Source organism: Denticeps clupeoides, chromosome 3, assembly GCF_900700375.1.
Source record: "Denticeps clupeoides chromosome 3, fDenClu1.1, whole genome shotgun sequence".
NCBI lineage: Eukaryota > Metazoa > Chordata > Actinopteri > Clupeiformes > Denticipitidae > Denticeps > Denticeps clupeoides.
In genome coordinates, this window is record NC_041709.1 from 17,003,700 (window position 1) to 17,016,993 (window position 13,294).

The following is a 13,294-nucleotide window of genomic DNA, read 5'->3' on the forward strand; positions in this document are numbered from 1 at the left end:
TAGACCAACGTAATACCCGGTACCTTTCCAAACCAAAGTCTTTCCAAAAATATAATAATAGTCATAAAATAATTATACGGCATTATGGATATATGAAAATTCAATTATTTGTCCCATTTTGTTTATTTCTTTATTTGTCACTCAATACAGGCTGGTGGCAGCCAAACCCTTAGCACGTCCCTCTTTAGTGTATTATTATGCTCCAATAATTTCTTTTATAGTACACCCACGATGGAAAGGAATGCAGCTCTGGGAGTCCAAACAAACAGCATCCCACAGTACGTCATGTGATCCATAATTTCATTATATAACACTGTGGGCTCAACAGTCTTCGGGGTATCCAGGGCTGGGCGTCTTGTCCTGGAAACAGCATCACTTCAGCAGGAATCACAGCGTTTCTGCTCAGTTCAAGTACCATATGTTCTACGTGACAACAGCGTGTGGTTGTGCCCACTGTCGTCCCCACCTCTGGTCATTAGGCCTGAGGCTCATGTCATTCATTTAAAGGAACTGTCCATGGTGCCTCATGGCAACCATGCAGATCAATAATATTGAGTATTAGAGCGCCGTTAGCCCTACAATGACAGGTCAATACGAGTCTATTTTTCCCACATAGCAGCTCCAGGCCTGGATGTCATGTCTGTTGCTCTACTGCCAAAGCTAAACACACTTGCTTAATTTCTTTCTGTTACTAGTGCTATGTATTTGACACAGCAGCATGTACTGTTCATATTTTTGTTTTTGTGATAACTGGTCTAAATGCTATGTTAATTTCATACAGCACAAAAAAAAACATAATAATAACAGAGAGAAAACAGGTGTATAATGTTTTGGGTCATGTTTGCATTAATGTCTACCAGTAATCATTATCGGCCAATGAAGTTCATGAAATGTGTTAAAAAAGGAACACCAGGGGAGGACAAAATTTTTTTTTACTGACCAACAATCACAAATGATGACAAAACATTCATACCACACCAGCACGCCAAAACTGCCACACTCCAAAGCTGTACAATGTTAAAAGACCTACGATGAGCCACTTTAGGGCCATAAATGCACTTAGTCACTACCAATATTGTTTCCACCCATCCTCAACTTTTCAGTCTTTTTTTTTTTTACTTTCAACAGTACAGGTCATATACCATTGTGCAAAGAAACTTGTAACATTACTTTTTGGGCTTTTGCTGGAAAGAACCAAATACCTTAGATTACATTGTTCTACTTCTGGTCCCACCAAAGCTGTGAGCTTCCAGGAGTTTCATCTCATTTTCCACAACACATTGTGAGGATAAGATGATAAAACACTTTGTTGGCGTTACATAAATCTCTCCGGAACATTTCCAAGCCAATGGTCAGACAGTAAAAGTGAGTAAAAGACCGTAGATGAGTAGGACTCACCAAGCCCAACACTTGTGCTCCCGTTCACGCTCTCCTACCCTTTTGTTGCCAGGTTTTGGGGGAAAGGTGCGACGGTACCTCTACCAGCCGATAGAAATGCTCTTTAAGGCAAATGAAAACAAATAAGTCATTACATGTCAGCGAATTAAGGTGAACCGCGTTACGTAAGGCCTCGTGGCAATGGAGGAACTGTGGAAGCAACTGATTCCAAAAAAGGCTCCAACTTTGATATCGTATATATTTATACCTTGATGTAACGTTGTTTGTTTGGGGAAAAAGTTTGCAGGGAATGAGAAGGGAAGTGATTTTTTGCTAATATGTGCAAGATGTCATCAAAATGCACAGCATCATTTAATAAAAAGCATAATTAGTAGATGTTTTTACGTGCAGTCAACAAAATACTGAGCAAAGTGCAACTTGAGTTTGATGAAACATAATTTGCTTATGACAAGCTTTGTTAATTAATCACGGCTATGTGATCCATTTCCATGGTTTATCTCAAGCTAGTGCAATGTTGTGTTGCCGCGTTTCATCAGCTGTCACCAGTACTGGTAATAAGACCATGTACCAACCATCAACACATGAAAAAAAAAGTTATGTACCCTCACGTTCCATCTTAAGAGCTGCTTCTGCTTGCCATGTAAGGCTAAAGACAGATCGCCTCTATCCCTCTCACTGCTTCAGTCGCACATGCGCTCACTCAACGCGTTTCCATAATGCCGAGCGACACTGAAGACATCCGCTGCTGAACATGGCGCCCCTCAATAAAGGACAGACAGCAATAGAGTCGACCGCTAACTGGAAGGAGGGACGAGATGCTTCCAGATGAGCTGAAGGCTGCACCTACAGCAACATGGTTCTTTTTTTTTTTCTTTTTATAAGGACACATTTTACAAGGCAGAAGTTGGTGTAGCAAAAAAAAAAAAATTAGACTACAGTAGAATACTAGCAGAAAGAAAGTGCAAAATTAGGAGGAACAGAAATGTGTTTCCCAATTTCCCTTTCGTCTCCCCTACAATTTTCTTGCTAGACGATGGAAGACAAAATTGTAGAATGTTACATGTGGTATATAGGTTGCAAATGGTAGAGATGGTTACACAGAAACACTGAGGAAATGTTATGGCTTAAAAGGTGATGGAGGACTGAATGAAGAAAGGAGGACTGAAGGAGAAAGGCCTCTTAATCGGTCCAGTCTTTCTTTATACTCAAGACCCACTCCCATGAAAGGTGGTCATGCTTGTCATCATCGGTGAAGCTGGACTTGATGTGGTAGGTGCCACATGCCAGGAGTCCCTTGGGTGCTTCCTCCACTGTGGTGAGGAATTCGTACTCCTCTGGTCGTGGGCCATAGCTCCCCAACATGTAGATGGACTTGTCAACTGGGATAAAGGGGGTACGATGGTCAATATCTATAAACTATATAGTGTAAGGTAAAAAGTAATGAATCACAAAAGGTAATGCCTTAACCAAATAAAAAAGGCTATGCAAGGACGTTGAAGCCATTTAATGTAAGCAGCTTCCTTTTCAATGTCTGTGCATGCATAAATACTCACTCTTAACTCCTTTCCTGTAGGTCTCCTGAATTAACTTCAGCCCTGAGACAATTTCATTGTTGACCTGTGAAATAAAGAGTTGGCTCTTTAGATGCAACTCATAGCACATTAAAAAATTTATGTGACGTATTATTATATTTACACAACACGTTGGAATGATCAGTCTTGAATTAACTGTACACATTCGACTGGGATAAGAAATAATACTACTCTTAGATAAAAACATGTTTCTTTCTTTATGTGCCCAAGGCGACAGTACGTGCAAGTACATTTATTCCTAGTCTTTGCAAAATAAATTCATGGTCAATAACAGCACTTCAGATCATTCAACGCACATGTCAACTCACCTTGAAAGTTATCTTAATTCGGTACTCCACTCCCTCCTTCAAGATGTAAGACTGGTCTCTCAAAGTCTCAAAATATCCTATTGAATGAAGTGGAAAATACACAATTTCCACATTATTTCAAAGGATAAACATTCTGCAGAGGTTAGAGACAGGCTATTTTTATTTAATTTAGTGGCTATATAAAGATTCCATACTGCAGTGTAAAAATGCAGCGGTAATAATATTTATTTAGTGCATGTATGGACGTATGCCCTCATTCAAATCTTCAGACTCTAATCTGAGGGTACAAGCTCATTTTTCACTTTTTAGTGCAAACTTTTAGTGCAAACTTTTTCACTTTTTAGTGCAAACTTTCTAAATGGTTTACATAATGAAAAGTAGTTATGGCTCCTCACCTTGTAAGTCTATGGTAATAGGACTTGGGGCTGTGTCACACACCAGGGTCAGTGTGGTCACTTCAACATTTGGAACACTGGGGTTTGCAACTAAAAACAGTACAATTGCCTATTAGAGAGCAAAATTTACCGAAATAACATCAAGAAAGTTACTTTGTTCTAAGTCTCTTTCATACTAACTTTTTTTGTTGTTAATTTCTGTACAATTCTTTGCAACAGACATAAAACACATATAAATGCTTCAGATGTTGAAAGCACATTTAGTACTTAAACCGGGACAAACACAGACACACACACACCAAATTTGTACCATTGCCACTGTCACCCCCAAGTAAAGACTTCTTGTATTTCTGCAGGCTTTCATCATTCTTGTCTAAGTCGTGGATCTCCTGGATGGTTTTAACGGCTGGGGGCTTGTAGTTGACCGTTTCTGTCTCCGTCTGCTCATTTTCTGCAGCAATGGCAGCTAGCTGCTCCACTGTTGGGTCTTGCTCAGACATATCTGTACAAATACAATGAAAAAATGTGAATGGGTCATTACCAAAACAAGGCTATGAGAACACATTTTCCAAGATAATACGTAGTTAAATATTATTAGTGAACAATTTCACACTAACTGGAGAAATACATTGACTATCTTCATGGACTGGCACTTGTTAAGGGGCGTATAGGTAAAAGTAAGAAAAAAAATGACCAATTCATAATGCATGACGACTGAATCGGGCAACTCCAAAACTGCAAATTTAGTCAGTGTTCCCAGTAGCATTCCAATCTGTTAATGGATCGGAACACACTCTAGATTAGGGTCTTCTGAATGAAGTCTTTCGACTTCTTTTTCCTTGAACAACATGAACAGTCTGTGAATAAGGAAGAAAAGTTTAAATATGCATGAACTCTGTCAAGCGTGTACTAGCAGTGAAAATCCCAATACAGGGAATTCGACAAGGATGTTGATACCACAGCGCAACCTGTTCACGCCATTCAAACCATACAGCCATCCACCAGGTGGCGCTGCACCGGTGAGGTTTACTACCTACAATTCAATGACTAGATTAGTGCATGGGGGAGTTCACAAAGTTCCAACAATACTTCATGTTTCTGCTGTATTGTATTATTATTTTTCCATTTAAAAAATGCTGATGTTTCATACATTCAATTAAAACATACACATTGACATGGACCGGGAAGACAAGCATGTGCTTTTAAAATGAAATATTGCTACAAACACCTTTAACGTTGTCAGAAAGAAGTGAGAGCACTGCTTTTCAAACCTTTTGGTTTCATACTGTCGTCATATCAACTTGGGAACTATTCAGACTTTCAATCAGATTAATGCTGGCAACAATGTTTGGAATAGTTCTTGACTTTTTAAAATGATGTGTAAGGTGGTTCTTGCATTTTCCCATGAGCAAATGTTCCCAAAATGTCTGTCTGTCTCAGATAGAGAGAATGGTTTAAAAATGTTATTAATGTAACTGAGTAGTTTTCCACAGGAGAAGTCAGCATGACTGGAACTGGTTATCTATTGCATTTCTTTAAAAGGCGGACATGATAAAGCACGGTTCATCCTGAAAAAAATACAGGCCTTTGGTTAGCTCTGGTAAACCTTGCCAGTAGAACTTGCAATTCCATTGTTCACCCAGCTGGAATAAGAGAGGATTTCGTTGTGAAAAAATTTAAATCTTTATTAAAGAGATTAAATGGCAGCGAACAACAGAAGAAAGGCCTGCGCAAAAAGAAATCAGATCCGACACAGATATTCATGATTGTGAATGGATTCCGAGCGGGATTTGGTGATTTTATCTTGCCCACCGGACACAAGCCACTAGCCGACCGGCTAACATCAGCACCACGGACGGATCTCGGCATCGTGAAGGAGGAATCGCTTAAACGCGAACTCATTTCGTTTCGTCTTCGATTTGCTTTGTTCGGAGAACGCGGACGTTGCGAGCATCGGTCCTAAACGGTGACCGTGAGGTCGCTTCTTACCGCCGCAGCCCCGCCTGGCGTCGGATGCTCTCGGGATCCCGCCGCAAGTATGGCGAGACGGAGGCGGCGACGCCCGCGCCGGGAACCGGGGAGCGGCGTCAGAGCGCATGCGCGCCGCGCAGCGCACTACAGATTAATACAGCCCGTGGAATGAGAATTGATGTCAGTATGCTCCGAGGGCATGAATGAATAAATGTCAGTAAAAAATGTGGTAAGTATCAGATTTAAATGATCTTTTCCAACAATTCCTATACTGTCTTTTACACTTTCCATCCAGTGCTATATGGTTACTCGACCTCCAGAGGGACAACGCCGACCCGGAAATGGAAGAGGTCAGGGTCAACCCCACTGGCTCCGTGCCAATGTTGTCTTCTTGATCCTTGTTGTTGACCGCCTGACCCACAACCCTTCTTCTCAAATGTTGCCAGTCCTTCGCACCGTCCCCGACCATGAGAAAGTCCTGCCCTCGGACACGATCCGACCAGGTGCCCCATCCGCTACAACCAGCCATATTCCAGTACGCCTACTCCACAGTGACTTCGGAACCGTCTGTCTCCCAGGGCGCAAGGCATCTCGCCACGAAGCCCACTCCTCCCAGGCCCATCATCTGCGCTCCTTTACTTGCCCCCAGCCACGAAAATCACCGCCCGCAAGTGTGCCCTATGTTCATCAATGTGATCACATTGCACTGATGCTTACAACTGTTTTTATAACTTAATATAACACTGACGGTCTGCCTGATAAATTATCCAATAAGCACTTTTAAGCAAGAGCTTATCTTGCCTGTTTTACCTGCACATCTTCATATCTTGTCTTGTGTTGCCCTCCCAGCCAGGTCAAACAGCCTTTCATTGTTCACTGCTCTTCTGAAAAGCACAATCATGTGAATGTGCTGTGATCTCCTCGTCCCTATTGTACTGTAAACGAATGTATTAATTGATTTGATTTTCATTTAAATAGACATAAATGTTTTTGAAGGTTAAAAAATACAATTCCTGTTTTCATATTGAATTTACACTTGTGTCTTGATTTTGTTTATTTGTCTAAAGAGCTAGGGGCTGATTTAGATGTACGGAAGGTGCTATAATTGACATAAGAGCACAATAGAGATGGTCCACTAATGTCACATCAAGTATCCCTTCCAGAAAAAATACGAAAAAAAAAAGCTGCTTACTGGAAGAAAGGAAACTGGCTACTCAATCAGCCAATTTCTTACACTTAGAAGAGAAATTAAGTTTGGAAATATAATATATTATTACAGTATAGGCGGTAACTAAGGGTTAGATGCAACGCTTTGGGGTCTCAATAAAGAAATAATGAGGGATTTGACACTTTTTTCACTTTTCCCGAGGCCTTAGCGCTACTTTAATGCAGTAAAAAAAGTGCACTTTACAGACGGTCCCTACAAACGGTGGCCTCACATGTTGAAATAAAACTTGCACAACACCGCGTTCTCCCCTAACCCTTCTTCTGCGGGGTCCCTGGCCACCGCGGGTGACAGGACGCTGACGTCCGGGCCCTGCTGGGGACACGCTTACAGACGCTCCTTCCGTCCGATGCGAAGACTGACCAGTTTGTGGCGTTTTCTACACGGCGCGTTAGAGACGTTTTCTGGCTTGCTCGAGAACAGTCAATAAAAATGTCCGAAAATGCACGTTTGTGCTGTTTGTGTCGCTCGATATCGCCACAAGAAGCTGTCATGGATTTTAAAGTCGCACTGTGTTTTAGAACGCCTCCAATCGCTGGCTGTGCGTGAAACCTTCAGCCAAAGGGCAAAGCTCAGTTGACCGGCGATGCTGGACATAATCTGCATTCCTTTCCACAGGCTTGGAGCACAAAGCAGAGGCACTGAAGAACATAGAGGCATCTGTCAGAACAAAATGAAATATTTATTGTAGAACATGCATGATTGTGACTGTGATGGTCTGATGTCTTTTACAGTGAACAGGCTTGGAGATGTCCGGCGACCTCTCGCAAATCCTTCCCCCCCAGGCGCTGGCCCAGCTGGCGAGAGAGTGGCTGAGAGAGGACGTGCCCAACTTTGACCTGGCCGGGGCATGTGTGGGGTCGCGGGAAGTGGAGGCCGTGCTGCTGTGCAAGTCGCCGGGCAGCGTGCTGGCAGGCTGTCCCTTCTTCGCAGCCGTGTTCGGGGAGCTGGGGTGCACCGTGGAATGGTGTCACGCTGAGGGCCACACACTGGGTGAGAGCAGTTAGTGTCGCTAATACAGCATGAGGAGGAGTGACAGGTCTTTGTTAGATTTTTTTTTATGTACGTAAAAATGCAGCAGAGACATCCCCGACCACAACCATGATATGCTGCCACAAGACTTCCTGTAGGCCAACAAACAAGAAGAAACCAGAGGCAGTGAAAGCGACACACCTCATTCAGCAGCCTGATCAGAGCGCAGACTTGACTGACAGTACCTTCTCTTTCTTCAGGCCCACACCCAGCGACTAGGACGGCCGTGGTGAGAGGACCTGCTAGGTACGTCCTGCTTGGAGAGCGCCCTGCTCTGAACTGTCTGGCTCGCGCCTCTGGCATTGCCACGCGCTGCTCGCAGCTCCTGAGTGTAGCCAGAGCGTCTGGCTGGCGGGGGCAGCTAGCTGGCACGAGAAAGACCACTCCTGGATTCCGACTGGTGGAGAAGTACGCCATGCTGGTGGGTGGGGTGTCCACGCACCGATACGACCTGAGTGGAATGGTGATGCTGAAAGACAACCATGTGGCCGCAGTGGGTAGCATCACTCAGGTAGATATCTAATATATATATATATAAATGATAACTATAGATCAGATGTCACATGATCAATCAAGATATTGATTAGGTCTTGCATGTCACGCACCCAGCTGAGACAGGGGCAGCAGTCTGTTTTGATGACGGCATAAATCTAGCTCGCTTGACATTCATTTCACTGTAGAAATGAATCTAGTGGGTGGTCAACATTCATATGCAGTTGTATCTGAGCAGTTCTGAGATGGTTTCCTTGTGTTCATGGCTCAGGCTGTGGCTGATACTCATGTGGTGTGTGGCTTCAGCACGAAGATCGAAGTGGAGTGCAGGAATGAGGCAGAGGCAAAAGAGGCAGCCAAAGCTGGGGCAGATGTTATCATGCTGGACAACTTCAAACCTGAGGTAAACAGAACAAGATTATGTCAGTTTTAACTTATTATTAAGTTCTATTTCTAATTTCTGATGACTACAGGTCTTGTAGTGTTTGCATATGTGTATCATTAGTTTATTTTTATCCTTCTTGAGTGATTATTAAGTACAAAGTTAAAGGTTTGCAAGCCCAAAATGCAGCATGCCATGTGATCACCTTTGCCACACTAAGATAATTATAGAGTTTTTCCTCGGTCAAAGGTCTTGTTATGTCATGTATAAACAGGCTACCCTGCTCATTCTTCAACTCCATTTTTGTTCTCACAAATAGGAGTCAATGGGCAAAATGACAGATTTCAGAGAAACTTCAGAGAGAAATTACGATGTATGCCTTATGATTTGCACCTTATATTAAGGTTAACCAAAGCTATGTAGAGCCACGCCAACTGAAGTATAAAATACATGATTGTCACTAGAGATTGACCGATATTGTTTTTCTAGGGATGATATTGATTAAAATTCCTTTTTTTTTTTTTTTTTAGAAAATTCTATTTAAAGTGAAAGTTACACTTTAAACTAATGGCAAGTCATTCATTAATGCTACAGTAGGACTGTAGAAGCTGCATCCAGAGGTGCTGAATGTGCAAGGCATGCACTAGGGTAGTAGAGAGGGGTGATATAGAAAAAAAGATATAGAAGCTATTGAAATGGCTATATGGTGACTTTCATTTTCATATAATAATTTGCACTTAAAAATGTGTTGCATTTTCAGTTAAGCCACAGCGGGTGCTGGTACATCCAATTAATGGGTGGAAGTTGAAATTGAGCTTTATTGTCATTTCAGTTACATACGTGTTAGACTTTACATAGTGAAACAAAACAACGTTTCTCCGCAACCTGGTGCTACATGTAACATTTAACAATTAAACAAAGTTACATACTAACATAAAGTGCACGTGTGCGACACCAACAAACTGGGCTACATAAAGGGCAAACAGGGGACACAGGCAGTGCCAGTGTAACATTTAACCATTTAACCATGTAGACAACAATAAATGTACAAAGTAAAAAGAGCAAATACTGCTGTGCTAAATGGAACACCGCAATAATAGATAATACTACTCAATATAACAGAGGTAGTGCTTGAGTGCATAACCTGTGGAAAGAAGCTATTTCATAGTGAGTGCCCAAATGCTTTGGTACCTTTTTCCGGATTGTAGGAGGGTGAAGGGATGTGTATAGTCCTTCACAATGCTGGTTGCATTCCTGATGCAGCATGTGTGGCAAAGACAACCAACTCTCCTTCTGGACTCACATCAGCAATCTTTCCCGCTCATGTAGATTCCTCCTCTACAATATCAGACGTGTCCGCCCTTATCTGTCAACCCAGGCCACCCAACTACTGGTTCAGTCCTTAGTAATCTCACGACTGGACTACTGCAACTCCCTTCTAGCTGGTCTACCACTATGTACCATCCAACCTCTACAACTACTACAAAATGCAGCAGCACGACTAATCTTCAACCTTCCCAAATTCTCCCACTCCGCCCCTCTGCTACGCTCCCTCCACTGGCTCCCAGTAGCTGCACGCATCAGGTTCAAAATACTGATGCTGGCCTACAAAGACAAACATGGAGTAGCACCATCCTACCTCACATCCTAATACACCTCGCACTGCACCTTGTATATTCCGAGCCTCCAGTACTGCTCGCCTGGTCCCTCCATCTCTGAAAGGAAGACACTCATATAGACTCTTCTCAGTCTTGGCCCCTCGATGGTGGAATGAACTTCCCCTCGAAGTCAGAACAGCTCAGTCACTGAGTATTTTCAAATGGCAGCTCAAGACCTTCCTCTTTAGAGAATATTTAGATTAACTTGTTACGTTCTTATTGTCTAACTTATGTACAGAATCTACAACAAGAGTGAACAAAAAGATTGTATTCATAAACTGGTGAGGATGGATGGTGGTAGATGGGCTTTCATCAGTCTCTGCAGGAAATAGAGATGCTGGCCATTTTGTGATCCCAGACTCTCCGTTTAATGTCAGGGTTTCTGTTGGAAGACATGCTTTGGTGACACTTTGTGTAACCGGAGAGGCCGCTACGAGCTACTGTCATGCCGCCATCTCGGTTCAAGAGCCTGATCACTTCAAGCTGATACCAATTAAGAACGAATGATCAGGACCCATTAAAAGAGTGCATGCCACAAACAAGAGTTGCTGCAACATTAATGTAGAAATATGCATAGCTTGTTTTTGTTTCAGTTCCTTCCTGTTTCCAATGATGACCTAGCGGGTAAGAAAACGTACGCGTTATCAGTAGGTTGCCGGTTCGGATCCAGAACTGCCAAGGTGCCACTGAGCAAAGCACCGTCCCCACACACTGCTCACTCATCACCCTGAGTGAGCAGTGGGCAGCCATGACAGGCGCCCGGGGAGCAGTGTGTGGGGACGGTGCTTTGCTCAGTGGCACCTCAGTGGCACCTTGGCAGATCGGGATTCGACCTTCTGATTACGGGGCCGCTTCCTTAACCTCTAGGCCACCACTGCCCCCCCAAAAAATGGGCCTTGCAACGAGCCAGCACCGTGTGCTGTGCTGCAGTGTTTGACAATCACTTAACTTTCCATTTTGACCCATGAGCCATTGTTTCTTTTTTGTATGTATTAAATATTCCTTGCCAAAATGTCATGCTTCTGTGCCTCCTTCCCAATCAAACCTGGAGTAGTGACATATACCCCTTTCTGTTCTCATTTCTCATAATGCCCCTTCATCCTGTACATTTAATCCTGTTGCTTGTTTTCCACAGGAGCTCTACAGAGTGGCACAGTTTTTGAAGCTAGAATTTCCCTCGGTGCTTATTGAGGCCAGTGGGGGAGTAACGACAGAGACTCTAACACAATATTTTTCTGCTAATGTGGACATCATTTCTCTTGGCTGCCTGACACAGGGGTGTCCCATCGCAGACTTCTCCCTGAAGGTTCAACAGTAACAACAACCACATTTATGTAGCTTCACAGAACCCACAGTAGTCACACTGGACAATAATGTTAGCTAAAGCAATAAATACAGTGGTGAGAAAAACTATTTGCCTCCTTCCTGATTTCTTATTCTTTTGCATGTTTGTCACACTTAAATGTTTCTGCTCATCAAAAACTGTTAACTATTAGTCAAAGATAACATAATTGAACACAAAATGCAGTTTTTAAATGAAGGATTACGTTATTACGTTAAGGGAGGAAAAAAAACTCCAAATCTACATGGCCCTGTGTGAAAAAGTGATTGCCCCCCTTGTGAAAAAATAACTGTGGTTTATCACACCTGAGTTCAATTTCTGTAGTCACCCCCAGTGCCACACCTGTTTCAATCAAGAAATCACTTAAATAGGAGCTACCTGTCACAGAGAAGCACCTCAAAAGCTAGACAGCATGCCAAGATCCAAAGAGATTCAGGAACAAATGAGAACAAAAGTAATTGAGCTCTATCAGTCTGGTAAAGGCTATAAAGCCATTTCTAAAGCTTTGGGACTCCAGCGAACCTCAGTGAGAGCCATTATCCACAAATGGCAAAAACCTTCCCAGGAGTGGCTGGCTGACCAAAATTACCCCAAGAGCGCAGAGACAACTCATCCGAGAGGCCTCAAAAGACCCGAGGACAACATCTAAAGAACTGCAGGCCTCACTTTCCTCAATTCCTCAGTGTTCACGACTCCACCATAAGAAAGAGACTGGGCAAAAATGGCCTGCATGGCAGATTTCCAAGGCGCAAACAGCTTTTAAGCAAAAATAACATTAAGGCTCATCTCAATTTTGCTAAAAAAAATCTCAATGATTGCCAAGACTTTTGGGGAAAATACCTTGTGGAGACAAAAGTTGAACTTTTTGGAAGGTGCGTGTCCCGTTACATCTGGCGTAAAAGTAACACAGCATTTCAACATACCAACAGTAAAATATGGAGGTGGTAGTGTGATGGTCTGGGGTTGTTTTGCTGCTTCAGGACCTGGAAGGCTTGCTGTGATAGATGGAACCATGAATTCTACTGTCTAGCAAAAAATCCTGAAGGAGAATGTCCGGCCATCTGTTCGTCAACTCAAGCTGAAGCGATCTTGGGTGCTGCAGCAGGACAATGACCCAAAACACTACCAGCAAATCCATCTCTGAATGGCTGAAGAAAAACAAAATGAAGACTTTGGAGTCTGAATCCTATTGAGATGTTGTGACCTTAAAAAGGCAGTTCATGCTAGAAAACCCTCAAATAAAGCTGAATTACAATTCTGCAAAGTTGAGTGGGCCAAAATTCCTCCAGAGCGCTGTAGACGACTCGTTGCAAGTTATCGCAAACGCTTGCAGTTATTGCTGCTAAGGGTGGCCCAACCAGTTATTAGGTTCAGGGGGCAATTACTTTTTCACACAGGGCCATGTAGGTTTGGAATTTTTTTTTTCTCTCTAAATAATAAAAGACCATCTTTTAAAAACTGCATTTTGGTGTTTACTTGTGTTATCTTTGACTGACTAA

General features: G+C 42.8%; 2 protein-coding genes and 1 long non-coding RNA gene across 4 annotated transcripts; 2 read left to right on the forward strand and 1 right to left on the reverse strand.

The window, feature by feature from the left end:
• Positions 1–914: 914 nt before the first annotated feature.
• LOC114785264 (rho GDP-dissociation inhibitor 1-like) lies at positions 915–5,767 on the reverse strand. Of its 2 annotated transcripts, XM_028971246.1 has the most exons (6): positions 5,683–5,767; positions 4,004–4,195; positions 3,694–3,783; positions 3,299–3,375; positions 2,952–3,015; positions 915–2,777 (listed from the first exon to the last, which is right to left on the reverse strand). In XM_028971246.1, exons 2-6 carry the CDS (start codon positions 4,191–4,193, stop codon positions 2,578–2,580), a joined length of 621 nt encoding a protein of 206 aa, XP_028827079.1. In that variant the 5' UTR covers positions 4,194–4,195; positions 5,683–5,767; the 3' UTR covers positions 915–2,577. The 2 variants fall into 2 exon arrangements, with proteins under 2 accessions (XP_028827079.1, XP_028827080.1); XM_028971247.1 differs by lacking the exon at positions 3,694–3,783.
• A 66-nt stretch (positions 5,768–5,833) lies between these two features.
• Positions 5,834–6,505, forward strand: LOC114786457 (uncharacterized). The gene is made up of 3 exons (XR_003749204.1): positions 5,834–5,877; positions 5,960–6,014; positions 6,111–6,505. It is a non-coding gene; the product is annotated as an uncharacterized LOC114786457 (long non-coding RNA).
• An 882-nt stretch (positions 6,506–7,387) lies between these two features.
• Positions 7,388–11,806, forward strand: LOC114786456 (nicotinate-nucleotide pyrophosphorylase [carboxylating]-like). Its single transcript, XM_028973593.1, has 4 exons — positions 7,388–7,882; positions 8,122–8,432; positions 8,685–8,816; positions 11,589–11,806. The coding sequence occupies exons 1-4, from the start codon at positions 7,639–7,641 to the stop codon at positions 11,769–11,771; spliced, it is 870 nt and encodes a 289-aa protein (XP_028829426.1). The 5' UTR covers positions 7,388–7,638; the 3' UTR covers positions 11,772–11,806.
• Positions 11,807–13,294: the final 1,488 nt, after the last annotated feature.